Genomic DNA, 27,027 nt, shown 5'->3' with positions numbered 1-27,027 from the left:
TTTAATAGATGTGAACTTGGATTTTTTTTTTTTACAGAAATAAGATTAAGTGATTTTATGACCTCCTAATCCTAGAGGCACTGGTTTTTCTAGTTTGCAATTTTATTATCAGGTTTCTCTATAAAAATACTATAAGAATATTAAGATAAATGAACAATAGAAGCAGCTGATTGTTGGTTTCATGATACATGTTTCTTCCCTGCCATGTGGTATATGTCAATGAAAATACAGAAATCATATTAAAATATCTTTGAGCTGTGAAACTCAGAAATTTCTGTTGTGTTAGCTTTAAACACAACAGCCAAAATTGTACCCATTAAAAAGCAGAAATAAAATATTCACATTCTGGCCTCAGTGAGCTCAGTAGTATATTTATACCAGTTATTTAACTTAAATATAAACTGTATTGTATGGTTACTTTTAAAAAGCAAGATATTTAAGTGAATTGTGTACTCTAAGAACTCTCCCTTGAAGTCGTACACCTTTCCAAGTTTTCTTTGAACAGGGAAGTTCAGTCAATGAGGAAGTCTTTAGTAAATACCCTAAGGACTGTCAGTACCTTAGGAGACCCCTTTAACCACTTTTCGTTCTAATTAAAAAAAATTATCAGAGTGAATACAACTTAATTTTAGGGTATCATTTCTTTTCTCTTAATATACACATTCAGACTTCTTAATTTTTAAACTTCATTATAAATTCATTTGAGGAGAAAAGGAGTCTCGGGCACTGACCCTTCAGGAGCGCACACTGGCCCAGCCTCCCAGCCTCCCAGCCCCCGAGCCTCGCGCCCGCGTGGTTTCCCTGAACCTACATCAGATCAGCTCAAGGAAGGACCTTGGTTCTCTTCTGAGTGTTCATCTAGCTCTTCGTCTCTCTGCCTTAGGCTTAGTGTTCAGTTTAATGTTCTGTTGCTGGTCCTCAGAGTGTCTCACTTGGAAATGATAGTATTCGCAGTTGACACCAATAATGAAGACAAACACTACAACGCACTCCGCTGTATGCCTGGCATTCTCCTAGGCACTTTATCATTCATTAATGTAATGAATTCTTAATACCTCAACAACCTTAGACATAATTGTCCCCATTTTTAGATGTGGAAGAAGAGACACAGAAAAATTAAGTAACTTGCCCAAAGTCACACAGCTAGTTAGTGACACAGCCGAGACTGAAGCGTGGGTGTCTGGGCCCCAGCCTGTGTTTCTCATCAGGGCTCTGCTTCCCCACGAGTCTGCAAGCCCATCTGCCACCTGTGTCTCCAGGATTTGTTGAAATCTGCATTCCAGATTATTGGTGTCCTCCTTGGTTATGCAGTAAATGCAGCAGTGTCACATCAAACCCGGAGCACACATACCACACCCATGAGCTGCCATCTCATGCCCTCTTGGGAGCACGGCTTAGTTGTGTAGATCAGAGAAGCCTGAAAAGCCAGCATCTTGCTCTATCATACAGTTCCCCCTTTGAGACACTCAAGAGTCTGATAATGAACATGGGGAAACCTAGTTCACTTAGGTCAGGAAACCAAGCACATGGGAGCAGACACATCACCAATGCTGCCTTCTTCTGGACTCCCATGTAGTCAAGCAGACCCTGAGAATGCCTTGTGCTTATCAAAATTAGGTAAATTAGGCAGAATGTTCAGATCCCAGTTCTTTCTGCTTCTGCAAAATTGGAGCTGTAGAGCTGGATATGCCATCAAAGGAAGAGGATGGTCCCTCAAAATGGCTTGGTTTCCCTATAAGTTCTGAACTTTTTTTTTTACCAAAATACTTCTTTCTGCAGAAGAAATCATGCCCTGACAAAGAAATTTCTTTACACCTAAAGGGGAGATGTGCTTCTCAGAGCTCTGAGTTTCCTTGTGTAGTTCTGTCATGAAGAAGACAGGGACCAAGGGAGTCTCCCAGGCCCTGTGCCCTCAGGTGGCAAGGCTGTAAAATCCCCACACACCATTCTATTGTGCTCTCTGCACTCAGTTCCTCTTAAATGCAACTGAATCTATTCTCACATGCTAAAAATTCCATTTACATACACTTTTTCTCTGGGGATCATTTACTTTTCTCATATGAAGTGGGTTGAAAAACAAATCCACTTGCGTTAGATTTAGATTTCTTTGGGCATTCCTTTGGGAAGTGGCATGGTATATGTATGTGGTTATTGGAATCTAAGTTACCAGGAAGCTGAGGTTTTTGTGTAGAGGAAAATTTCTCTTTGATTCATTTGTCATGTGTGCCAAAATCATATCAATATTTTTGAAGAACCCAAAATATGAAGTGAAAAGAAGGATGAGAAGAATTTTGTGTTGTCCCTGAATTGTTGCTTTTAAAGTTAACCTCATTTATCTTTATTGTGGGACTATTTAAGGTTTATATGGCACCTTTTGTCTTGGGCAATTACAAGGGCAGGGTCATCTCACCTCTTTGGGCCCAAGGTAGGAGAAGCAGGACTTAAAGAGAGCATTTTCTAGGAGTATTGTCAGTAGTAACACACAGAAGTTAGCCGGAAGGCTGAAACTACCACCTAAATCTGTGGCAGGGGCTCAAGAATTCTGACTAAGAATTAGGCTGCTGGTTTCATCTCGTTTATAAGTCATTTATGTCCCTTTCATGTATTGTTGGGCAGAATCGCTGGAACCCAAGAGTTCATCATTCTGCGAGAACCTGTAGCGGTACATTCTGTTTGTAGTCTGCATGTCCAGGATCCATAAAGAAGTAGTGTTATGTACAAGGCTGGGTGGGGCTGTGAGTTTCCTTGAGGAAACAGGCAGGAAGACAAGTCCTATTTTAAGTTTTGTTGTTTTCTATGTGTAATATCTGGACTCAGTGTAGCTTTCTCTTTTTCTGCCTTTTGAAGGAAAATTGAAAACTGTAGGTAGAGATAGAGACCTCTTGCTCAGGGACTTCGGTTTGTAGACAGCCTGTCTAGGAGAGCCTGCCCCAGCCTCCTGAATCATAGCAGGTCCTGCCGTGTGTTTCTCCACTCTGACAGGATGCACACCTCAGTCACATCTCACAAAGGAAGAAATTGGGAAGCTTAATTGCATTTTGTTATTGAAGTGTTGCTCTCAGAGGCCTCCTCTTCTCGACAAGATTATAACATCTGATTTTATTCAAATATATGTTTGTTTATATGAGATTTCAGACTTCTAATAACTCAAGCCAATGTTAAGAATTCATCTTATGTATGCTAACAGTTGAAAGTGACCGTGGATCAAAGTAAGCAGCTCTATTTGAAACTAATTTTCAATATTATGGCAGTATTTGTATAATAGGTTTCATTATGTGTTTAAATGTCTTTCATCATCAGAGTAATGATTGGGCCATTTCATTTTCATGAACTGTCACGGTGTTCTGAAAGTAAGTCAGCACCACCAGTTCAGTTAGTCAACAAACACTGAGTGCCTGTTATTCTTTTAGGTACTAGGCAGAACAATCTTTAGATTTCACCTCTGTTACATGACAAGTGACTCAGAACCTTCCCCCCCCACACATACAGTGGCAGAGAGTGGAAGAACTTTTTCTCTAGTAGGTACACTTTGTCTTCCCCCCCCACTCCCAGAGTCTCCCCATCCTGTGAATCCTCTTCTGTTTGGGAACAGGGGCTGATCAGATGGGAAGAATTGGTTCTGACAATCGTGGTCCTCCTAGGGCATCTGTTAGTCCAAGAAATTTCATAGTACTTAGGATGGAATATTATTTGTAATCTAGGGATTTGGAGCAGCCAAATATATCTTAGGCAACTTGGGATGGATTTGGGTCTAATTCTCAAAGAAATATTGATTTAATGGTAAATGTTTCAGCCTTTCTCCCCAAAGTGACTGACACCCTGTTAACATCTGGTGGGAGTGGGGATGGGGGGAGACTCGGGGGAGGGAGGGAGAGGAGAGAGAATACACACACAAGCAAGTTCGCATCATCTCAGAACTATAAATCACAGAGAAAGGGCAGCTTTATTCCTATTCTCAATCACTAGGTTGTCTCTCAGTAATACAAGGCTTTTAACTCCCAGGATTTCGGAGAATCTGAGGTACATCCTAGTCTGAGCCATTAAGAGGTATTTGGGTCTAAGTTTAGTTATCTAAGATGCTTACAGGAATACATCAAAACCCTTTTGGTAAAATTCCCCCCTACCCCCAACCCCGAATATGTATGTTTTCAGCCTTTACAACTTATGGCAACTTGCTGTGTAAATAAATGTTCCATCTGGTCCCCAAACAACTTGTTTCAAAGGAGCCTGTTTCCTTTGCTCAATAGTTTCAGGTAAACTGAATGGATTTACACCATTTGCTCTTTTGTGTAATTTTGTTTCACTAATATTAGAAATAGGTAAGTTTTTAGAGTGCTAACTGCATGTCGGATGCTTTGCTGAGCGCTTAACATATGCTACCTCATTTAATCCCCGTAACAAGCATCTGTAGTGAGCACAGCCTGCCCTCTGTAGCGCAAGTTCCGCATCCGAAGATACAGTGGGTGGACTGGGGACTGAGCATCTACAGGTTTCGGTATCCGCTGGGTGTGGGCCCAGAACCCATGGCTACTGAGGGATGACAGTGGAGAGGTGTGTTTACCGTGTAGCTGTTCTTCACTTAACATGGCACTTCTAAGCAAGTTCTGGAAGGGTATAGTTCGAAGGCCCATGTGATCAGAAGTCCTTGTGAATGACTACCCACTCAATAAGCTTCTCAAAATATGGTTCTGTTTCTGGGTAGATAATAAGTCAAGAAACCTGCCCCAGGTCACACAGTAAGTGACAGAGCCCATTGTGAAGCCCAGGCTGCCTGGCTCCAGGCCCCTAAAGCGCTCTGCACCTCGGTAAGAGGCTGGGTGTTTCTGAAGATCTGTATAAAAGTCCTGCCTCATACAGGCGTTATATAAATTATACTTAATTTACAATTCTGTATTCTTTCTAATGTTCAAATGGGTTCTTTCTGCTTTCAGTTTCCAAAGTACTTTTCATTAGAATTAGAGTGTTTTTTTGAAGTATTGATGCATTGAATATGTGTATATAATTATGCATTAATCTGAATTTGAAGGCTAATATGAAAATTCGAAGGCTACCAAATATAGTGACAGATTCCCCAGTGTCACCTGTTTGGAGCTCTTAAGGTATGCGAGTCCAGAATAAGAAGGCAGAGGCAGGCTTGGGGGTGACCTAGGAGCTGGTGGAGCTGGGTGAAGGTGTGGACAGGTGGACGTGCACAGCCTATTGCTGTTGTCTGCTAGCGACTTGGCCTCTGATTCTGGTGGACTGACTCCAGAAGCCAACTGACTTTCCCCCCTCATGCACCCGCTAAGACCAGCATTTCAGCACTGGGAGATGGAATGCAGTCATATTAAATGGGCTAAGCAGAAACTGTTAATGCAAATTGGAAAATGTTTCTGAGTGTGCTGCTTCCCTGCTGCTTCCCTGCCTCTGTATGCCCAGGCTCTCATGCTTTCTGGTTCTTTTTCTCCTCAAGCTTAGAAAATCCAGTGTTGCCATTGGTAAAATTTATGTTTGCTTATATGTTAATTTTCTTTAAGGTGAAAGCTAGTTAATATTGTATATTCTTTGTGCTCGAAGTGGTGATAAACTTATCTAGGTAATTGTATTCCATGGTTTGCTAATCCACTGTACCAGGGTATCAAACTCATTTTCACTGGGGACCACATCAGCCTTGCAGTTGCCTTCAAAGGGCTGAATGTAATTTCAGCTCCTTAACAGTTAAGGAGTAGTTACATTTGTACAGTCCTAAAATAATTTCAGCCCTTTGAAGGCAACCTCGAGGCTGATGTGTCCCCGATGAAAATGAGTTTGACGCCCCTGCACTATACAGTGAATATAAAACCAGAGGGTTAACTTCAAAGTTATATAGGTACTGTAGAGCTTAACTTAGTGTCAGTTAATAAATAGTTGTATATAATGAAAACTAGGGATTTGTGTAGATAAATACAGTTGAAGTGTACTAGAGTAGACTATGATTTCGATGTTTAAAAGGAACATCGATGGTGGGAAATGACCTTGAAATAAATATGATAGCCCCCAAAACTCATTGAGCATCAACAAACCCAAGACATACTTTATTGTATCCAAGTTCAATATATATTTTCCATATTTTTCTCACACATATTGGTAGTCATGATTATCTTAAAGACATTACTGGTAACTTTCACAGCTGCCAAGAAAAATTTGTGAGCATTCCCTTTTTAGAAGAAAATTCTAGTTCAGAGATGATATGGGGAAAGGAGAGGATTAATGAGAAAAAGCTCATTTGCATGTTTGGCTGCAGGAACAAAGCAAACCTGGCAGACAGCCATGACTGATGGGTGGGAAACATCACCCGTGTCCTGTGGTGGTGAGCATGTGAGTAGTTTAAGATCTGGCTAACTAACAGGTCTTTCTCATATTAAGTAAACATGTTAAGAATATCTGATTGGCAAAACTTAAAAAAACTGTGATTCTTCTTTTTAAGGATTTGTGCCCTAAGATAGTTTTTAGGCAGGGGCATATTTACTGGTGACATGTGAGAGTGTAATACATACTGACTCCTAAATTAAATTAGAGTTGGAGTGTGACATTAGGAAATTTTAAAGCTGAGAAAATCTTTTCTTATGAAGAAGGAGAGAGACTCTCAGGGAGAAGCACTGAAATAGGGAAATGTCATGGTACCTTAACACTCCAATTACAAAAAAAAGATTTAATCTCTGTAATTTCCACCAGTGATTGATGGCCAAGCTCTTGCTTTTTTTCTTTTTTTTTTTACCCTGAGGAAACATTCTGGAATTAGATAAGAGTTTTTGAACAAAAGGATTTGCTTTTCAGAATGAGGACTTTAAATTTTTGACTGCAGTATGTAAATTCTGTAATCCAAGAAATTTCTGTAGCTGGGGAAAATTGTTGGGGATAGCTCTTTACAATTAGAAAATTCCTCATAGCGTAGAGAATACATAGGAGTGTGTGAATAAGAAGTGAGAGGTCCATCTGCAGGGTCCATCTGCAGTCCTCTGGAGTGATAGGGCTCAACTGCTTGAAGAGATACGAGTTCTCTCCTAGTTGCACCCAGTATTTGTTCTTTATGCCTGCAGATCAGTACACTGATGCATAGCTTCTAAGGAAAAGGAAAGAGAGTAACCCTTTTCCCAGTTAGGCTACATTAACATGTTTTTCTCTGCATTGGATGGACTAGATCTTGCTGGATCGGAGGCACAACTTTGCTGAACTGAAAAATCAATGCGAATTCTTCTTCCTTTTAAAGGGAGAGATGTCAGGTTCCTGTAGCTTTCCGTTCACTGTGCTGGAAGGAGCAGTCAGATGGGCAATGTCGCATTGAGACCTTGATTGGGGCTCTCTTATTAACATTTGTGATATCAGATTGATTAGTTCCTGAAAATACGGTGGTGTTCTCTGTTCTTTATGTATGAGATGTGAGTTCTCACTGTGTTGTCTAAAATTGCACTACCTGAGAGTCATATTTCAAGGACATTGATGTGTTAGCTCTCTTAAGAGAGTCTTCAAATTGAATTTTTAATGAAGATATTTTTAAATGATGAAAGCAAGTTTGAAAATCCATTAATAGTTCTTTAAAAATCTTATCATTGCCCTAATTTAGTAGGAAAAATGATTAGATAGTTGAACTATCCTATGGCCATTTTTAGAATCCACTATTTAACATTTCCTCATTTGGGAACTGAATTATGGAGGCGGTGTGAAGACTTCAATTTGCGTTATCCTTTGACTACGCATTAGCTGGAAAGAAAATTCTGGTGGAGTAAAAATGTGGTGTACACTTGTATAGTAATTGCCAGGACTTCTTTGGGTTACTGCTGGGACCTGCCTGATGTACATGTAATCAACCCAAACCAACCTAAGAGGGCATTCAAAAAGGTTAAGTTGGGCATATAATCCTCAAAAGGATCAATTTCCCTGACGTGGGAATTTTTCATCTTTTATTTCTTAAAGCCAATTTCCCCATTTGTTAGTTGAAATCACTAATATTTTACAATAGTAGATGCTTGGAAAAATATATTAATATACATAATTTCTGGTTACTGTGAGTCACCATTAAGAATATTTTTACAAGATGTCTAACTGTACATTCCCTAAAGGAAAAAACAGTATTTTTTCTGGTTTCAGAAATGTTAAGTAGGCCTTCAGTTCTGTCCAGGACGCTGCTCTCTTTGGCTCTTCTTCCACCGCACTGGATACCCTTCTTCTCCTTTGCCAGCCCTTCCCTCCTTCCCTGGCTGCTCATGCGAGGGTGTCTTACCCAGTTTCCATGGCTATAGAAGCCTTCTGAACGCTGACTACTAAGTCCATCTCGCTGGCCCATCCCCACAGTCTTCTCATGTGTGTAAGTGTCCACTCTGTCCTTCCATTTGCTCAGGCCACAAACGTGGGAATTTTCCTTGAATCTTCTTTCTCATACCCTGCACTCAATCTGTCACCAAATCATATTGTCTCAACCTTCAAAAACCATCTAGCATCTGACCACTAGTCACCATCACAGCCAACTCACCATCCGCTACACAAGTTTTTGTCACTTGTCTTTCTTTCTGTCCGCCCTTGGCCTTTCTACAGACTGTTCTCACCACAGCAGTTGTGCGATACCTTTAAAATGTAAGTCAGTTCATGTGCTCAAAGCCCTTTCCATCTCTGTCAGTATAAAAGCTGCAAAGTCCTAAGAGTGGGCCCTCAGGCCCTGTATGATCATCCACCATCACCACCACCTTCAATTCCCCACCCTCACCCCAGCCTCAGGAGCACTGGCTGCCCTGTTGTTCCTCCGGCATGTCAACAACTTCTTTCCCAGGGCTGCACTTTCCCCAGTAGCTGCGTCATTTGCTCCCCCACTTCTTTCAGGTCCTTGTGAAAACGTCACCTTATCAAAGAGGACTTCTGAACCATCCTGTAAATATGACAACCTTCTTCCTACCCTTGCCAACACTGCATTCCCAACACCATCTGGATACACACACACACGCATACACACACACACAAATTAAATACATGTATGATTAAGTGTTTCTTTATTGTCCCTGGCTGAAGCATAAGCTGCATAAGGGCAGGACCTTGTTTTGCACATGGCTGTGTTCCTGGCAGCTGCACAGAGCTGGGTACATGGTAGGTTCTCAACAGATAGTTAGTAGAATGGGTGGACTTTGGATCCTTCCCTCCTGCAGTTGCAAGAATACATTATTTTATACTACTTTTGATAGTTTTGTTGGCTCTCAGTAATTTTCTTTATCCTCCTGGATAAAAATTTCATTTTAACTTTCTCTTCATAAAAAAGCCTTAACTGTACATATTACAGTTTTCTTGAAAAATGTCCAACCTTTAGAAAAGTTCTAGGCATAGTATAGTGAATATCTGTGTACCCGTTAGTGGTTCTTACATTTTGCCACTTTTATTTAATTGCTATGCCTGAGTTTATATAATTTTTTCTAAACCATTTGAATTAATTATAGACATCATAACCACTCATGCCTAAAAAGCTATAGAGTATATCTTCTAAGAACAAGGGCATTTTCCTACATATCTGTGCTACAGGTATAATTTTCAAAAAATTTAACACTGCTGCAGTACTACTGCCTGACAGTCCATATTCAGATTTCCCCAGTTGTCTCCATACTGTTCACTATGACTGCTTTTTAAAATCTAGAATCTAATCAGGTTTCATTCATTGCAGTTTTTTGGTCATGTCTCTTTAGTCTCCTTTAATCTAAAACGTAGCTTCCTAGACTCTATTGGTCTGACGTGACTTGAGATTTTTAAAGAACCAGGCCAGATGTTTGGCAGGGTGTCCTTCAATTTGGATTCATCAGGTCGTGTAATCCAAGTCTAATAATGAGAGAATGTCCTGTGTTATACAGGAGTATAACACAGGTGATGTGCCTCTCAGAATATCATCATTAGGCACATGGTGTCATCTTGTTTCATTACTCGTGATGCCAGTTAGGCTAAGATGGCATCTACCAAATTTCCCCCTTCCAAAGAGGTCTGCCCGCCTGTCGTAGTAAATAGTCTCTGCAGTGTTACTTTGAGACTCTTCGGTCATCCTGTTCCCCAACAAGCTTTCGCCCGAAGGAATCGGTAGCTAATAATGATTCTTTCCTGAAACAATTACTATCGTGGTTGTACAAAAGGTCATTTTCTTTTTTCTATCATTCCTTCTCAATTTACTAGTTGATATTCTTCTGAAAAAAGAAAAGCATTCCCTCCCGTCTTTATTTTAAAATCTTTTTCAATATAAATTTATGAATTTTTTATATCAGGTGTGTTAATAACCCATTACTGTCATTCATTTTGATAATCACATTGTCCCAAATTTGGCTAGGGAGAGCTCTGTACCCATTTTGATGGGGAAAATGATTGAGGCACCTTTCGTTCAGCAGGATCAGGTATTAGAAGAGATAAAGCAGTTTCCTAGTAATTGTATAACATTGAAGGGAAACGATAGTATAGTGGAATCTTCCAGGGGAAAATGAAGATGCCATGAGTGTCCCAGGTGAGCTGCCTTGTTCAGCTGGCCCTGCCAACCCTTCTGTAAGTACCATTCTGGCGGAGGCAGGTCTGGAACTTGGCTCCTTTCATCCTGGGATCATTCCTGCCTTGTGTAGGGCATTCTGGCAGAGGCCTGGAGGATTTGGACCTGTCAGTTCAGCAGTGGTCCCCAAATATAGCTGATCACTGGAAGAGAAATTTTGGCTTACGTTTGCTTGCTTGCTTGCTTATTTATTTATTTGTTTATTTATTGGCTTGATTTTTTTTTAAGTACAACTTCCAGACCTATAGAATCTGACTCTTTCGATCAGGCTCCATACCTGTTCTGAATGTTTCAAAGTTTTCCCCAGGTGATCTCGCTATATTGGGTTTGAAAATGAGCTTGTTTGGTTAACAAGCACTCCGGAAGTCAGGTACTCTACTCTGTTGGTTTAATTGAACCCAGGGTCACTGGAGCCAAAGGATATAGCCTGTGGATTGAGGGCAAGTGGCCTGGCATCAGCTCTGTTGTACTCAATACCTCTGCATCGGTTTGGTTAGACTAGACCAGCCTGTGACCAGAAGGGTGCGTTGGCCCAGGAGTGAATAATCGGGTACATAGCTGATGAGAAATATTCCTCACAGATTCTCTTTACTACAGGATTTTCACAACAGGTGCAAAAAAGTGGGGAATAATAGAAAGTAATAGATCTTGAAGAGGCAAAAAGACTGCCTCTTACTTGACTTTTATGACAGGAACAGAATGTGTTTGACTTCCAGCTCCTACTTTATGGCCATTGTAGTCAGTCGTACAGAAGTAGTGTATGTCCGTGAAAAATGTATGAACTAGCCCAGTATTGTTTTCTCCAGACTTGCTTAAGTTCTACTGTTTACTAAAACAGTATAACTTGACCTTTGTTAAAAGATTTTTTTGGGGGGGGTGGGGTTAGTCTGTAAACCATATTTACTTAAAGCTCAAAGGTCAGTTACACGAGTGAACCATGTAACGTCCATAGCTGTAGGAGAAGAGCTGAAGTCCAAGTTGAGAACCATGTTCCCTAGCTGAAAGGCACCATGTACGTAACCTGAGTTGCTGTAAAGTGTGATTCAGTTCAGGAATGAAATATTTGGAAAACAGATGTCTGAGTTTTCTAAGCTATGGTTATATACTACACAATATATGTATGATACCTTTTGGTGAGGTTTCATGTTGTGTTTTCTCTGATGTTTCAGTATCTTTCCTGAAACAGCACCTACCACCAGATTATTTGGCAAAGTTGAGCATGCTTATATTTTCTGGTGCATTGGAATAGGGCCACATGTATTCCTTGAAGATGGTTTTGGGATCTTCAACCACTGTAAATAGTGGTTACCCTAGAGGTAAGATAATAGAGATAGTTGTTAGAGGTTGAATGTGCATTAGGGCATTATGGGCAATTTCTGTTAATCATTCTAATTTTTATAATGCAGTAATTCTAAACAAAATTCCTTAATTAGTCCCCTTAGAAATAGGTTGTCCTACCACTTTGGGTGAAAAGTAAATGAACAGACTATTTGTATTGCTGCCACTGTTAAATATATCTGACATAACTGCATTGCTTTGTAAATAACAACAGACTTTCTTACTTTTCACAACAATACACACAAGCACAATTATCCCTATTTTTAGATGCAAAAACCATTATTAAGATAAAGTAACCCAGTTGAAGTCACTTAGCTGGTTGATAGACAGACTTGAAACATGGGTCTGTGTGAGGCCAAGTCTATTTTATAAGGTTTCTCCCTGATGACAAATAGTATTTACAGCAAAGAACAGCATTGTAAAGTTAGAATTTAAAATATTAAAATTACCCATAATTTCACATCCCAGGGATAAACACTTTTAACTTTTTAGGGAGTAGTGTTCATTATTGGTTTGAGAAAGTGTTCAATTACCTTAATTTCAAGCTTGTAAAAAGCATATGGAAATTATTTAAATTGAACTTATTTTCTTCTAAAATGTAGTTTAATAACTCTAGACCCTCACATTAAATCATTAGTTAACACATAATTGGAAAATGAAAGCTATTATTCGAAAGCCCGATTTTCTCCTCTGTGTGGGTGCCAGAACAGTCTTCTCCCAAATTTTCCATCATGGCGCATCCCTGTGCAGAAATGTTCATGCGCTTCCTGCTGCCTGCAAACTGAAACTTGGGCACATCTTGTTTTTCTCCATCAAGGCTCTTGCCTCTCCAATCACATTAGTCTTTGCTTTTGGTCCTGTCCTGGCCCTTCTTAGGTATTGCAATAAAGCTTTTCTTTTTTTCCAGGAAGGTTCTTTGTGTTAGCACAGACTCTGCTGCCTGCCTCTCTCTTTAGCCTTCGTTTCTTCATCTGCAAAGTTAATGGCATCAGATGTCATCATTTAACATCCTTTCTAGCTCAGACATTCTGTGATGCTCAGTGCTCCCTGGCACTCCAGCCAGTGTGCATGTGTCTGTGACTGCCCAGCACACATCAGTGAACCAGGAACAGAGGAGGTGCCTGGTATAGGCTTCTGTGTTGTGATTCCCGCCTTCCTGTTGTAATTATATTAGAGCACCATGTTGGTAAAGGGGTCAGTGGGGCTCATAGTTATGAAGTGCTCCTCAGAAGTGAGGGTGGATAAGAGTGAGTATGCAGAGGAAGGGACTGGAAGAATTTAGCCAAATTGCACCAATGTTCAGTAGACATCTGGAGGTAACTCTTGAGGCCCAAAGGAAGTTCAATAGGAGTTAAGGTGAGACAAGTGGAGCAATGGGCAAGAGGTTGGAAGAAGAAGGAAATCTTGCTGTTGAGCTTTTAGAGCATTTCTGATGGTGCAAGGTCTAAGTGCTGGCTGCCTAGGGTGGGTTTGGAACTAAGATCTTTAGATTGGTGGCAGGCAGAACACCTCTGTGGCAAGAGTTTTAGAAGGAAATTCATCGGTCACATTAGTTCAGTGGGATATAGGGGAAAACATAAGGTTCACATTGTATTTCGGTTCAAGTCAAAACTCAGATATAACTAGCTTTGTGATGTTGGCGTCTTTGACTCCGTGTACCAATCTGGCTTACCCCTCTCAGGTTACCACCAAATTGGGCAATAAAGTCAGGAAAGGCTTTATTTAGTAAATCCGTGAAGTACAGTGAAGCTATGCCAGTTGTTTGGCCCTGTATCTGGGGCCTCATTCTTCAGTCTCTTCCTTTTATTTCTGCATACTGAGTATAAACTGCGAGCAGGGCCACCACTTCTGCGTCTCTTACATTCTGCTAACTTTTGGTCAGCTTTCGGGCTGTGTATCCTCTGTCACTGATCTCTGACAAAAGTTATTTCCCAAGGAGCCACTCACTATTCCCTGGTTGAGTTTGCTTCTGTGAGAGGGACTGTGAACTTTGACTGACCTCGCTGCATCCGTAAGCGGTTTGAAGATGGTAGCAGCCATGCCTACTGTTTGTACTTCGCAAAGGTCCTTTACGTGACCTTTCAGACCTCAGCTGAGATTTTTCCTCTGTTTATTCCCATTTGAGGAGCTGCTCTTTGGATTAGTGGTGGTACTTTGGAATTTACACAGAAGAAAACATACTGTTTACTGAGTCTGGGTGCCTTAAAAGGCTTCTCTTCTTTCTACAGTGATGGTAAAAAATTTAAGGTTATATCACCATTGGAAAGGTTTTACAGATAAGGATATTTCCTCCAAGAAAGACAGGCATTTTCAGCTTGGGGCTCCTCCAATTCAGTTATAAGGAAAAATAGTTTGCAGCATTCATTATATAAAGGGAGACTTTTTGAAAGAGGATGGAAAGGAGAGAAAGAAATTAAGAGGCAAAGATGAAATGTTGTACAGGTGTGCCCAACTTAAAGAACAGCTCATAAAATTATTTTGAACTTGAAAAGGTAATGGAGGTAGAAGGGAACTGACTTACCTATAAAAAGACTTGCTATAAATATTTCCAAGTCTTTCTTAAGTTAGTAACTTATTTAAAATATTAGACTGATGGCAATGAAGCTTAAAGCCTAAATGTTGGAAGTGAAAATTAATTGAAGAGCAATCAAAATTAGAGAGTAGACATGTATGAAAACTTAATGTAGGGCCCTACTCATAAAGCAAAAGCAACTTGGAGAAGAGAAGCCTGAAGGAGGGAGGGGATTGATGATGAGGTCCTTAAAGGATATTCAAATGAGAAGAGCATTGGTTATGTCTTTTGGGATTCCTGGGGCACTCGATCCACTTGCAGAACCTCTAGGTAGAAGCTGGGATGTTGTCACTCTGGTGTGGCCATCCAGTATCCTTGCAGAAAGACTAGGCCACCACGAGAGACCCAGCACTCCTGCTCTGGGCACTGAGGCGCACAGCCAGTGGTGTGGTGCAAAGTGGGGGGTCCCAGGTCCTCCACCACAGTCTTTAGGGAGGGAACTTGAAGTCTGTATTTGTAAGCCGTTTTCCACGAGAAAGTGATGAGCCAGGTTTAGAAACTACCAGGTTAGATGGTATCAAAGAAGGGGCAGTAGTAAATGTAGAGATAATTATCAGATTAGCCTACAGATGGCTTACACTGAGTTTTTTGAGTCTCTCAGTTACAGATCATTCAAGAATATGTAAAAAATGGTTAAGAACGTGTGTTCTGTGTAGAGTCAGACTGCTGAGGTTCAAATTTCATCTTCACTACTTCTCTTAACCTCTCCATTTTCTTATCAGTAAGAGAGAGATATTAACAATACCCATGCAAGAAGCTATGAGTATTACGTGAGTTATTGTTTGTAGAAGACCTAAAATGATGCCTGGCACATGTAAGCTCTGAGGAGGTGTTGCTGGTATAGCCACACTGCAAGTAGTGTGTGGTTCACATGAGGAAGGCCTCAGAGTCCTTGGCCTTGAGACTGAAGAGAATGACAGAAAGTGGGGCCTTGGAAGGAGTGCCAGTTTTCCAGCCAGACCTACTGGAAGTGGAATACTTGGTGAAATATCAAATCTGTGGCCAGGTAATAGAAATAAATCTACCCTTCTTGGTGATGTTGCCATTCTGTTTTCTGGGCTAGGAACCTCCCTCTACTGAATTACCATCTAATCCTTACTTTCAAAAAGTTCTCAAATATCCCTAATTTCCTATGTCCACTGCCCTAGTATAGGCTCTTGACGTCTTCTAACCTGTCCCTGCAGCCAGTCTTCCTGTCACAGGGTTGGCATTGCCACCAGAGCGGTTTTATCTAGCACCTAGTTCCACAAATGCAAATGCGTCCCAAAGGCCCAGGCTGGGTAGGGAGCTTGGTGAACTAGGGGAGTCCCAAGGGGGACAGATGCTTCTTGTCTGGGGATCATGGCCAGATATTCTTAAGAGAACTCAGAAATCCAAATTTGTATCTCAATCCCCAGGATTTTAAACATGAGTGATTAATTCACATGTTTCATAAATGGATCGTGTGTCTGGGCCAGTGGGTTCACAGGCACTGGTGTGGGACTTCTACTCTTAAAGCTCAAGTCTAGGCACGTGAGACCTTCCAGAAGTCTCCCCTTATACTCTCTGTATCACACTGGAAGCTGCCCCTGCAGCTGGTGAGTCCCTCTTTTGCATTCCTCTGTTAAACCTGCGTCTCTGCCCCTATTAGTAAAGTCCTGGCTGCCTGGAATACACATTTAGACCTCCTCACACTTTGCCTGGCAAAGCAATCCTCTCCTTGCATTTACAGAAAACTCTCTGAGTCCTGGGCACTGTGCTGTGGTGATGGGTGGGGCAGTCATTGACTTTAGAGCCTTTGCAGTTTCTGGCTCAGGTACCACACCGGCAGGGCTCTGCCTTCTATAGGTAATGTTGCACCCATTTTTGACCCAGTCCAATTTTGCACCCATGTGTGACGTGTGTGGTTTTTTTCTACACTACCAAGCAATTTTCAGACACCAGCCAGGTACCCTACAGTTCTGACACTATCTACCTGGAGATAGACTCAGATTCCACAGGTTGAGGGTTCAGTTCCACAAGACTGTCCTCCACTACAGATGCCAATCGCAAGTCTAGGTTGCTGCCTGTACTTCTTGATCATCTGGCTATAAATTGGAAGTTCCCATGGCCCCCTTCTTGGGTTTGATTAATTTGCTAGATTGTCTCACAGAACTCAAGAAAACCCATTACTCACTAGATTACTGGTTTATTACAAAAGATATCAAAGGATACGAATCAATAGTCAATTGACGAGATAATAGGGAAGGCCTGTGGGAAAGGGGCTTGGAGCATCCGTGCTCCCTGAGCGTGCCACCCTCCCTGAATCTGCACATGTTCACCAACCTAGAACCACTACACCCTCTCTAGAATGGCTAAAACTGGGGGGAAAACTGAATAGGACAAGGATTGGCATGAATGTGGAGCTAATGGAACTTTGACACCCTGCTGATGCCAATATAAAATTATTCAACCACTTGAGAAAACAGCTTATCAGTTTCCTAAAAAGTTAAGCATAAACCTACTACCTGTTTTGCTGTGTATAGCGTGTATAGCTGTGTATAGCACCCATGTTTTGTGCACATTATACACAGGATTATTATACCCATGGTATGCAATCATTATACCCATGTATAATGTGCATCCTTATTTTTCCCTAAATGGGGCAGAAAAATGTGCATTATACATGGCAAAATACAGTGTACCCCTCAGCCATTCCAAACACATGGATGTGAATGTTCTTTGCAGCTTTATTTGCACCAGCCAAAAGCTGAAAAAACCCCAGATGTCCGTTAAGAAGTGAATAGATAAACAGATTGTGTTATATCCATATGATAAAGTACTATTCAGCAATAAATGAGCTATTAATACACACAGCAACATGGATGAATCTCAGAATAATTGTGCCGAGTAAAACAAGCTCGCCAAAAAGGACAAGCATGCATGATATCATTAATGTAAAAGTACAGAAATGCAAACTGACCTGCAGCGCCAGAACACAGATCAGTGATTGCTTGGGGCCGGGGGACGTGGGGCCAGGTGGGGTCTGTTTGAGGGTTCTGGGTATGCTCACTTTCTAGACTGTGGTCATGGTTTCACAGGTGTGTGTACGTCAGCACTTTCCTAATTGTGTACTGTAACTACGCGTAGTTTATTATATGGCTAGTATACAATAACTCAAAATTCAAAAAGAAAAAGACAGGGACTATATTTCTTTGATCTTGTCTGTAATACATCATTGCTTATAGTAGGTGTTTATTAGTTTTTTCCTAAAGTGAATTTCCTTTTTTTTAAAGATTTTTAAAAAGATTTTATTTATTTATTTTTAGAGAGGGAAGGGGAAGGAGAGAGAGGGAGAGAAACATCAATGTGTGGTTGTCTCTCATATGCCCCAACTGGGGACCTGGCCTGCAACCCAGGCATGTGCCCTGACTGGGAATCAAACCTGCGATGTTTTGGTTCGCAGCCCACGCTCAATCCACTGAGCTATGCCAGCCAGGGCGAATTTCTTAAAAAAAAAATCCTCACCCTTGGACATGCTTCTTAACTTTAGAGGAAAAGGGAGAGAGAGGAGAGGGAGAGAAACATCTAGATGGGTTGCCTCTTGTACACACCCCAAACTGGGACCAGACCTGTGATCTTTCTGTTTACTGGACAGTGCCCCAACCCACTGAGCCACGCCAGCCAGGGCCTGAAGTGAATTTACTTTTAAAATAAAGTTGGTTGGGGGTGACGGGGGGAGTGGACTAAGAAAATAATGTGAGGAGCCGCTACAGATTCTACGGTCTCAGCTTTGTTTATTCACATGAGTGCTGACTAGGGCCATCTTTCCTTTTAAGCCACCCCACTATTTATTTTCTTGTTATTAATAAATTTGTTTCTGGAAGAAAAGACTAAGATAGAGCTGGTGTTTAGTTCTGATAGAGCCTTTGTGCCCGGGGAGGGGGGGGGCCTTAATAATACAAAGGCAAACTTTGCTTTTTACAGGTGAATAAGTCAGACCCAGAGTTCTAGAACCCAGACCAATACCATAGTGTTGACCTTTACGTAAAATGGTTTCACTTTCATTCACTTTGCCGTTGCTTAATTAATTCTGTGTGACAGATCCTTTCTCCAAGTTACATCACCACTCTAGTTTGTTTTCCTGCCTGATACAGAAGGAGGAGGAGGACCATTCTTATTTTAAGGAAACCTGACTTGAACACTGAGCACAGATTATTTATTGAGTTGGATTCTGCTTAATAACATACTTTTCTATTGCTCTGCTGGAAATGACATTAGTCACTTTATCTTTGGTTACTATGTTGCTGTTTTTAGAGTTTCCAAGTGAAATGAAATGGACAGAAGGGTTTCTGATCAGGTGGTTTGCTTTATTTGAATCACTGATTAGGAAGATATAATGAAGTGGTTATCTGTACCTGGCTGGCCAGGTTCCAGAGCACAGCGGGTACAGAGCAGAAAAGGTGAAGAACAAAAACAATGGAAACTGCTGAAGGCCATTTTGGCGGCTTGAAGAGGAATCGATACCATCCTCAAAGCAAATATAAACCTTTCTGACTGTGGTTGAGGGTCGTGAAGTGAGCCTTTAATGTAGTGTATCTGTCTGGCCTGCTGAGACTTAAAGTGAGTCTTTGTTATGGGAAATTTCAGCCATGAAATTACAAAAATTGAGTAAATTAGCTGTAAGGGGATTCATTGTACTGTCCCCTAGCTGGGACCTTTTTATAGTAGTTTTTTTAAAAATTTAATATGATTATCAATATATGTTATGACTAATACAAAACATTATCTATTCTGAAAGATACTGTTTTATCTCACATTTCTTCAAGTAAACTTTTTTGAAAATGAAAACATCATGTTAAAAACCATTTGTGAATAAATGCAACAGCTGATCATTGTTTTGGGGTGTTTTTTAACTGCTGATTCTTAATGCTAATAACTGACTAGTGGAGGTCGTGGTGTCAGGAGTCGGGGACCCGGCGGGGACCCGGCGGGGAACGGCCTCAGAGTGAGCGCATTGCCAAAGACTCTTTCCAAAAACCTTCCTGTGCACAGACTGCGTGGCTCCTTCCAAACAATAGTTTCTGAACTTGGTTAGCAACAGGACTCTGTTCCAACGAAATCTTCAGCCCCCAACATTTAAAACAACCACAAAGAAAAAAAACAATGAATAGGTTACCTCCTTCAACATTTTATTCTGGGTTTAACAGCAAATATTGTTTGTGGAGACCTGGAAACACACTCAGGAGGTTGAGGACGATTTCAAACCTGCTGTTTTACTACTACTTTTCCATGTTATACAGGGATTTCTTATCAAAAACAACACGAAACACGAATTACATTTTATCCATAGTATGTTGAGAGTTTCTGTGGATAATCTTAGGTCCAGTTTAATTTCCAAAGCCACTCTTACAAAATTTCCCCTTCTATTTTAAAGGATATTCATTAAAATTTTTTTAAAGTAGCAAAAAAATCTAAAATTGAGGTTTCTTCAGGTCTGAGTATATCTTCACTTGCACAAAAGATATTGTCAAACACGTGTATAAATCAAAGGTTTATTTTTTTTAAATGCCTGAGCAGACATTTATATTCTAAAACAATTGTACTTAGGATGTGAAAATGTAGCTTCCTAACTATTTGAGGGTAATTGTTTTTTAACTTTCTGACTTCTGTAAATTGAAATGCACCCACACGTTGTTGTTCCGGACTTTATTTCTACCTCAGGCATTTTCTCATTAGGTGCCCATGTGGGATTCATAGGAAAGAAGAGGGAGACCCTAATGCACTTAACTGATCCTCCTGACCTGCCGTCTGCCCTGCTGGTTGAGCGGATGGTAATGCCTGTAATGAGGAGGAGGAAGCACGGCACTCAGCAGACCACACGCTGCCCTTTGCCCTGGCCTGACATTCACTCTGCTCCCGAACACTGTCCTGCTCAGCCCCCAACCTTTCAGCTCAGTGGCAAAATACCAGCAAATCCTTAAAAGATGCTAACATTAGAGGTGCAAAAGAATAAAATTAATAAAGCCCGGGTGTGGATCCACCTTCCTGGCATACAATTCAAAAGTTATTTACCATGGGGAGGTATTTACAAGCCAGTGTCAGGTTGCTGAGCTAGAGAAGCTGAGTGGAGGACTTCCACCTCCCTCCCGCCCTCCTCCTGGCTGCTTCTTAGGAACCAGAGGTTCAGTCAGGAGTTGTAGCTCCAGCTAAGTGGAACTGTTTGTAGTCTGGACAGTGTGGCGCAGATCAAGCTGCTGAAAATACTGAGGGATTTGTTTTCCATTTTGCATACCCACTGTACACTCCCCAGCCCCAGGAAGGTGTTGAGTTGGAGGAGGAGGCTATTGGGCATGACGTGCACACATGGTGCACGTGTCCTTCTGACCTCTCGATGTTTCCCTCCTCTCCTGGGGGAAGAGAGGATCGCTCTTCCATGGGCAATGCCCAGTGGGCCCTGCCTGAATTCTCTGGTTTCACTCCAAAAGATAAATGACAGAGCTCTGGCCATCCATCATAGTCACGTGATGCAATGGGAGTATCAATTTAGGGGTAGAGGTGGAAGGCAGAGCTTTCCCCCTAATTGGTTTAAAACTCCACTCTCTGCCCTTAAGTCCCAGCTCCTCCAAATGTTTTAATGTACTGATGGGATATCTGTGTGCTTTCTGTTTGCTATATTTATTGGTGTTACTCTCTCTCTGTTTTGGCATCAGCAAAACAGGGGTGACTCTGTTTCAGCTCCCATCCAAGGCCTTTACTGTTAAAGAAAGATGAAGTTTCATGTATTTTCATTAACGTAGAAAAAAGTATCTTTACAATAAGACCTTACAAATTCATTTACTCAATATTATCCTTTTGATTCCAAGTTATGTACTCTTAAAAATTTGCAGCTGAATTCTAAGGTATGCCTTATAGTTTAAAAAAGAAAAGAAAAGGAAAAGCAAGTCATGGTAAAGTCAATCAGGAAGAGCCAATTTAGAGAACAGTTTGATGCTTCCATTTAGTAGCAGCACTAATGTTTAACTGGTAAGGTTTTATGGGGGATAGGGAAAAACCTTTCTTAGAGTTTGACATTTTATTATCAAGGATAATTATTCATCTGAGACCCAGCTGCTTATTTATATAATGTAAAATGTTCAACAACTACCTGAACCTGGGTTCCTGCTATGAAAAAGTAAAGAGTGATGTTGTAACACAGATGGTGATAATTGCAGCCAGGTTCATTGCCAGTGTACTTGGAACCTTAAAGCAGAAGAACTTGTCCATAAAAAATAGTAACTTTTCTATATGGAGCACCTAAATTGCTTGAGAAGGTGGTAGGCATTTTACACATATTTGTAGTTTCACAACCACCTCTCATCTCATTATCTCCATTTTACAGTTGAGGCAACCGAGGCTCCAAGAAAGGCCCTCCTAACTAAGACCAAGCAGCCAGTAGGCAGCAAGGCCAGACTTTCAGACCTTGTCTAGGGATGCAACATCCCTAATTCAGGGTTTCTGCTTCATCACCTGTTCTGTCTGTAGACAGGTCAAACTGATAACACAAAAGAATAGAAACTTCACAAATCAAATGATTGCTTTGTTTTGTTGTTTTTTTTTTTCACCATAGAACCAACCATGGCTGAACTTTTCTCAGAGACTTTACATATATTTATTTTTGAGATAAATAGTCATCCACCTAGTTGGTATTTTTGAGTGGCTGCTGTGTGCCTGGAGCTGTGCTAACTTACAGCTGTAACAAATGTAAAAAGAACCTAGTCTGTTGAGGAAGACAAATGAGCTTAGAGATAATGCACGATAGGTTAGTGACAGAAGGGTATTCCAGTGCCATGGGAACCGGCATGGAGGGAGGGAGAGTGTGTCCGGTGAGAAGACTGACAGAATCTTGGGGAACCCCAGCTTACCCCTTCTGTGGGCAACATAGTGACCAAAGCCTGAGAAGGCACAGTCACGGCAGCAGGAAGGACACCCACAGGAAAACAGTACAATAGCTGAGGAAGGGCTTGGCCAACTTTTTCTATGAAGGGTCAGATTGAAAATATTATACATGTTACAGGCCATACGGTCTCTGTCATAACTACTGAACTCTGCCAGCATAACAGTAAAAGCAACCGCAGTCACCGTGTAAATGAGCAGGCATGGCTGGTTCCAATAAAAGTTCATTTGTACAAACAGGCAGCTGGCCAGGTGGGGCTCAGGGGTCTGCTCCCTGACCCTTGGAACGGGGGAAGAAGAGGAGTGCATCAAACAAGATGTGACTGCAAGTTTGACTGGTGTGCAGTTCTGACTGAACACCAAGGCAGTTTAGTTAGTGGCTACTTGGAGAGATTAGTGTGGTCATTCCAGCCTCTCCCTGGCATATTTTGAGCACTGAGTGAGTATTTGTCAAATGACTAATCAGTGGTTTCTGTTTGTCCTGGAGGTATAACAGGCAATCTCAGTGAAGTGCGAGCTGAATGTGATAGGACTTTGATTCAAATTTTAAATGGATTATGTATAATTACTTGATGTTTTATTCTAAAGGAAAATAAAAACATGATGTTGTTTGAAAGCTTATGTTTGCTTTTAAATGTAGTCCAACAGGCACACCGTTGTTTTTGTTTCATTTTGTGTTGTTTTGTGGGAGGTGTTGGTGCTGAGAGTCTGAAAATATTGAAGCAGTTGACACAGAAGACAATTTTGATCTCTCACTAAAAGTCTGAGGACATATATCATCCACAGGGCACAGATAGAATGCTTTTTGAATGTGTCCATAGTCTTGGTAAGGCTAAAATGTCAAGGTACCCTTTTATTTGCTGCTATGAGATGATTTTAATAACGTCCCATTAAATGTAAGAGGATCAGTGCTTCATTTCACCCTGCTCTCACCTCTGAACGTCGGAGACAGGATAACAAACCGGGGCTGTTGTCGTTTGAGTTACAGTGACAGCAGCTTTCTGCAGCTCAGTTGTACAAATGAAAACTAACCATAATAATTCAGCTCAGCGATCTTCCCGTGCTGCCATAATGAAGTCCTCTGTCCCACTTTGTGGACGACAGGACCTATCTCTGGCGGCTGTGATTGATGTGGAGGGACGAGGCTAATGGGTGGGTGGGCTTTGCATTTGTATTAATTTGAGGTCCTTTCCAGAGTGACACCCACCGACACCATGGTCACAAGTGGGCCTTCCTTTGGAAAGGAAGTCTTACTGTCTGAAGTTTTCCACTATTGCCTCCAAAAGGAGTTACTTTCCATTCAGAAGCTAATCACCTGCTTCTATCAGGCACTGTGTGAAGGACAAAGATGTAAAGGTAATCAAGTCAGAGTTCCTGCCCTGTGATTCCTTATTTGCAACAGATATCAACGTAATACTCTATGGAAGGTTCCCTTCTAGTCCCTCCAAGTTGTTGGATGTCTGACCCAGGAAAGAGGGCTTCTACAAGTGATTATAATACAGGGCAGTAAGTTTTGTAGCAAGAACTCAAAGAGGGGCATCTAGCCCTGTCTAGGATTCTAAGCAAACACTTTCAAAGGAAAGAGCTAAACCCAAATTTAAAGGTCTGGGAGTGGTTAGTCAAATACAAGGTGAAGGGAGGGTGGGGGAAGTGGAATCGTGTTCCCAGTAGGGGAAAGGGCATGTGTGCAGTCCCTGGGGCAGAGCTGAGCATGGTGATCTGTGGTACTCCGAGTTTTTCAGTTTGGCTGAACCAGGTGCAGGTGGGACATGGGGAGACAGAAAGGGTTACAAATGGCATTGCAGCATTGACTTTATCCTGACAGTAATGAGGAACCACTGGCTGATTTTTTTTTGTTTGTTTAAGTGAAGGTCATGGTACTGTATAGGATTAGAACTTCCAAAGATGTTCCCAGCTGCCTTGTGGGGAGACATGGCTGGAGGGAGGTGAGATTAGAAGCAGTAAGAATAGTCAGCAGACTGAAGTGATCCATGAGAGAGCTAATGGCTTGAACGGAGTGAGTGCCGGAGCTGAAGAGTAGAAAGTCAGCAGAATTTAGACGCAGAAATGGGTAACCCTGGTGCTGTGAGGGACAAAGAAGCCAGAGGAGTCGAGGAACAAGCCTAGCTTGCTACAGAATCTCATGCCCACCTTTGTTCTACCACAAATCATGTTGTATTCTAAGTGTTTGCTTACTCGGTTCTCAAGTTTGACTGTGACCTACTCACAGATTCACTGGTACATCTACATCACCCAGTATAGAACTGCAGCATGAAGAGGCAAGGCCATCAGTTTATGGAAATTATCAAACAGAGTTCTGTGCCTGTGGCAGCAGGAAGGGGCCTCTGAGCAGAGAGGATTGAGCCAACAGTGGTGTCTCCCGTCCTCAGCTCTGATGTCCTTCTGTGGGTTTTGAAAGCAGGCCCAGGGGAATGAGCAGGGGGCGTGTCAGGCCTTGGCCGAAGCCCAGGGCACTTCTCAGGGCTGGAGTAGGAGCTGCTTGGTGTGCGGCTTTGGGCTTTTGTGCGTTCACATCGTTGTGTGAGGCCTTATATTTAAAGTCTGGACTATGAAGACCCGGGGTGAGGACAATGGTGGGCCAGCGCTGTCAGGGCTGGAGAATGGACACATGAGAAACATTACCACTGCCAAAAAAACAAAACAAAAATGCCAGTCTGCCAAATTCTGACCTGGCTGCCTGGGTCCCTTGTGTTGTGTTTCGTGCCTGGAGAATGAGAAGGATTTAGGAAGTGAGGGGAAGAAAATAAATGATGCACCCTGCTGGGAAATGCTTTAGCGTTCAAAAGGACCTACAGATTAGCTGGTGTGTCCTCTTCCTGACAGAGAAGCTTTTGGTGAGTGAGTCACAGAACTGTGAGTGACGGGGTGACAAAGGGAAGTCGCTGGTCCGCTGTGAGTGTACATGAAAGAGAGCACGTGTGGGGAATGAGAAACTGGCCTTACTTTTTAGTCAGGCCTCTTCAGGACCTGTGAGCATGGTCATTGCTCCCATCCTGTCTCTGTGTATTGAAAGGACCTTTGCTGGCCTCTTCCCTAATTGGAAGGACATGCTTGGACAGGAGGCTGTCAAGACCATGGGCAGCTGGTTAGTGTAGCTAGCCTGTCTTTCCTTCAGGGTCCTCGCATACTTCAGGTTATGTTTTTGTTCTCCTTGAATGACTACACATTTTTTAATTAGGACACTGCTTGCTATGAACTGCCTGAAGGGCCATGGTCATTGTAGGCATTTACTGAAGGACGTGAATATTGTGAGACCGTATCTTTACATTTCACGTGGCTTCTACAAATCAGACTGTGTTCTCTCTCTCTTCCAAGCCTCCTTGGCACTGTAATTTCAGGGCAGTGTTCACATTCTGTTCAGTGTTTTGATGCCTCGTGGTACACCTAACTAGCCTGCTAAACTTAGCTCCAGAGGATGCTGATTATTTTCGTGTTTGTTCCTACACTGTGAGTATACTTCTTCAGTGGAGGGTTAGGGAGCTGTGGGTTTGTCAGTATGAAGACCCTACAGAGTCAGTACAGAGACTCTAGGGTCAGTACAGAGACCCTAGGAAAAAGTGGCAACATTGGAACAGCAGTGACACAGCCCACGATGACAGTGTTTTCAGTTATCACAATCTTGAAAACTGTCTTGGCTAGGTTATTCTAAGTACAGGTCAAGGGACATTTTCACTGGAATGCAAGCCTTGCAGAGTAGAACTTTAAAATGTGAGAAAAACAAGTTTACTTGAGAGGGAAGAAGAAACACCCACACAGAGCTGTGTTTTGGAGGAATGAAAGCTGAAAATGACTGGAGTCCATCAGAGGTAAGGAAAAGTCAGAACTGGGTAGGAAAGGGAGGCCCCAGGAGGAAGGAGGGGAGATGAAGGCCTTGTCACAGGGGAGTGGGTTTTGCTTTTCCCCACCCTCAGCAATGGTTAGAGGGGGCTGACACCTTAGAAACTGTGTGAGGCACAAAAATGTCTCCCTCTACACTCCTGGCAGACTGGAGTGAGATTTCGTCCAGCTCTGTGTCCTGTGCCTGGCACAGTGTCTTGGCATGCAGTGTGTGAATAGTCGAAGGAGCAGTTTCTCATTTCTTTGGTGTAAGGGGCTGGGAGTTGTGAGGATGACGTTGCAGGTAGTAATAAATGTTGCCAGAAATGGTGAAGAGTTTTGTTTGAATATTGGCATTGTAAAATACAGGTGGTTATATTTAGAGGCTTACTTTTTGGCGGGGGGTGGTGTGTGTAACAACTGAGGATGCTAACATTATAGCAAAGCCGTCTGCAGTGGGGGAGGGTTTTTTTAGTTTACAAGATCAGGCTACATGTGGCAGTTGACTGCCCTCCAAGAATGGCATGAAGCCTTTTCTGTGGTCTTCCCCGGAGTGGGGTCGGGGGATGGAGCTCCGCCTGACGGTTGTGGTCAGCAACAAATGTCCATGTTCAGACAGGAGGGATTTGAGATCAGCAAGAAGGAAATGCTGCTTGGCAGAGAAAGGGGGTTGGCTTTTTCTCATCTTTTAGCATTGGGTAGGTGTATGTTGTGTATGTGTGAATTGATAAAGATTGGTTATAGGTGTAATTTAGATACCAGCATAATTTTATGCATTGATGTCCTCTTATGGAAAGACATGATAGGGTTTATTTATCAAATACTCATCAGTTTTTAATTTCCAGGCCTTAGTAAAATGTACTTACTAAGC

At 41.9% G+C, this 27,027-nt stretch overlaps 1 protein-coding gene across 5 annotated transcripts in view; it reads left to right on the top strand.

Moving 5' to 3' along the window:
* The window catches only part of MCC (MCC regulator of WNT signaling pathway), a 394,500-nt gene that overhangs the window by 193,497 nt on the left and 173,976 nt on the right, over positions 1–27,027 (top strand). Inside the window, exon 1 of one of the 5 annotated variants that reach the window (XM_045837877.1) lies at positions 25,846–26,146. The exons of the other annotated variants lie outside the window; for them this stretch is intronic. Coding sequence (XP_045693833.1) covers positions 26,114–26,146 — 33 coding nt within the window. The 5' untranslated portion in view covers positions 25,846–26,113. Of the gene's footprint in view, positions 1–25,845; positions 26,147–27,027 lie in introns of those variants that run through there. 5 annotated transcript variants of the gene reach the window in all.

Source organism: Phyllostomus hastatus, unplaced genomic scaffold, assembly GCF_019186645.2.
Source record: "Phyllostomus hastatus isolate PE091 unplaced genomic scaffold, TTU_PhHast_1.1 phas_contig_254, whole genome shotgun sequence".
Taxonomy (NCBI): Eukaryota; Metazoa; Chordata; class Mammalia; order Chiroptera; family Phyllostomidae; genus Phyllostomus; species Phyllostomus hastatus.
The sequence above is the reverse complement of the archived record's forward strand: the minus strand, read 5'-3'. Positions and strand labels throughout refer to the sequence as shown.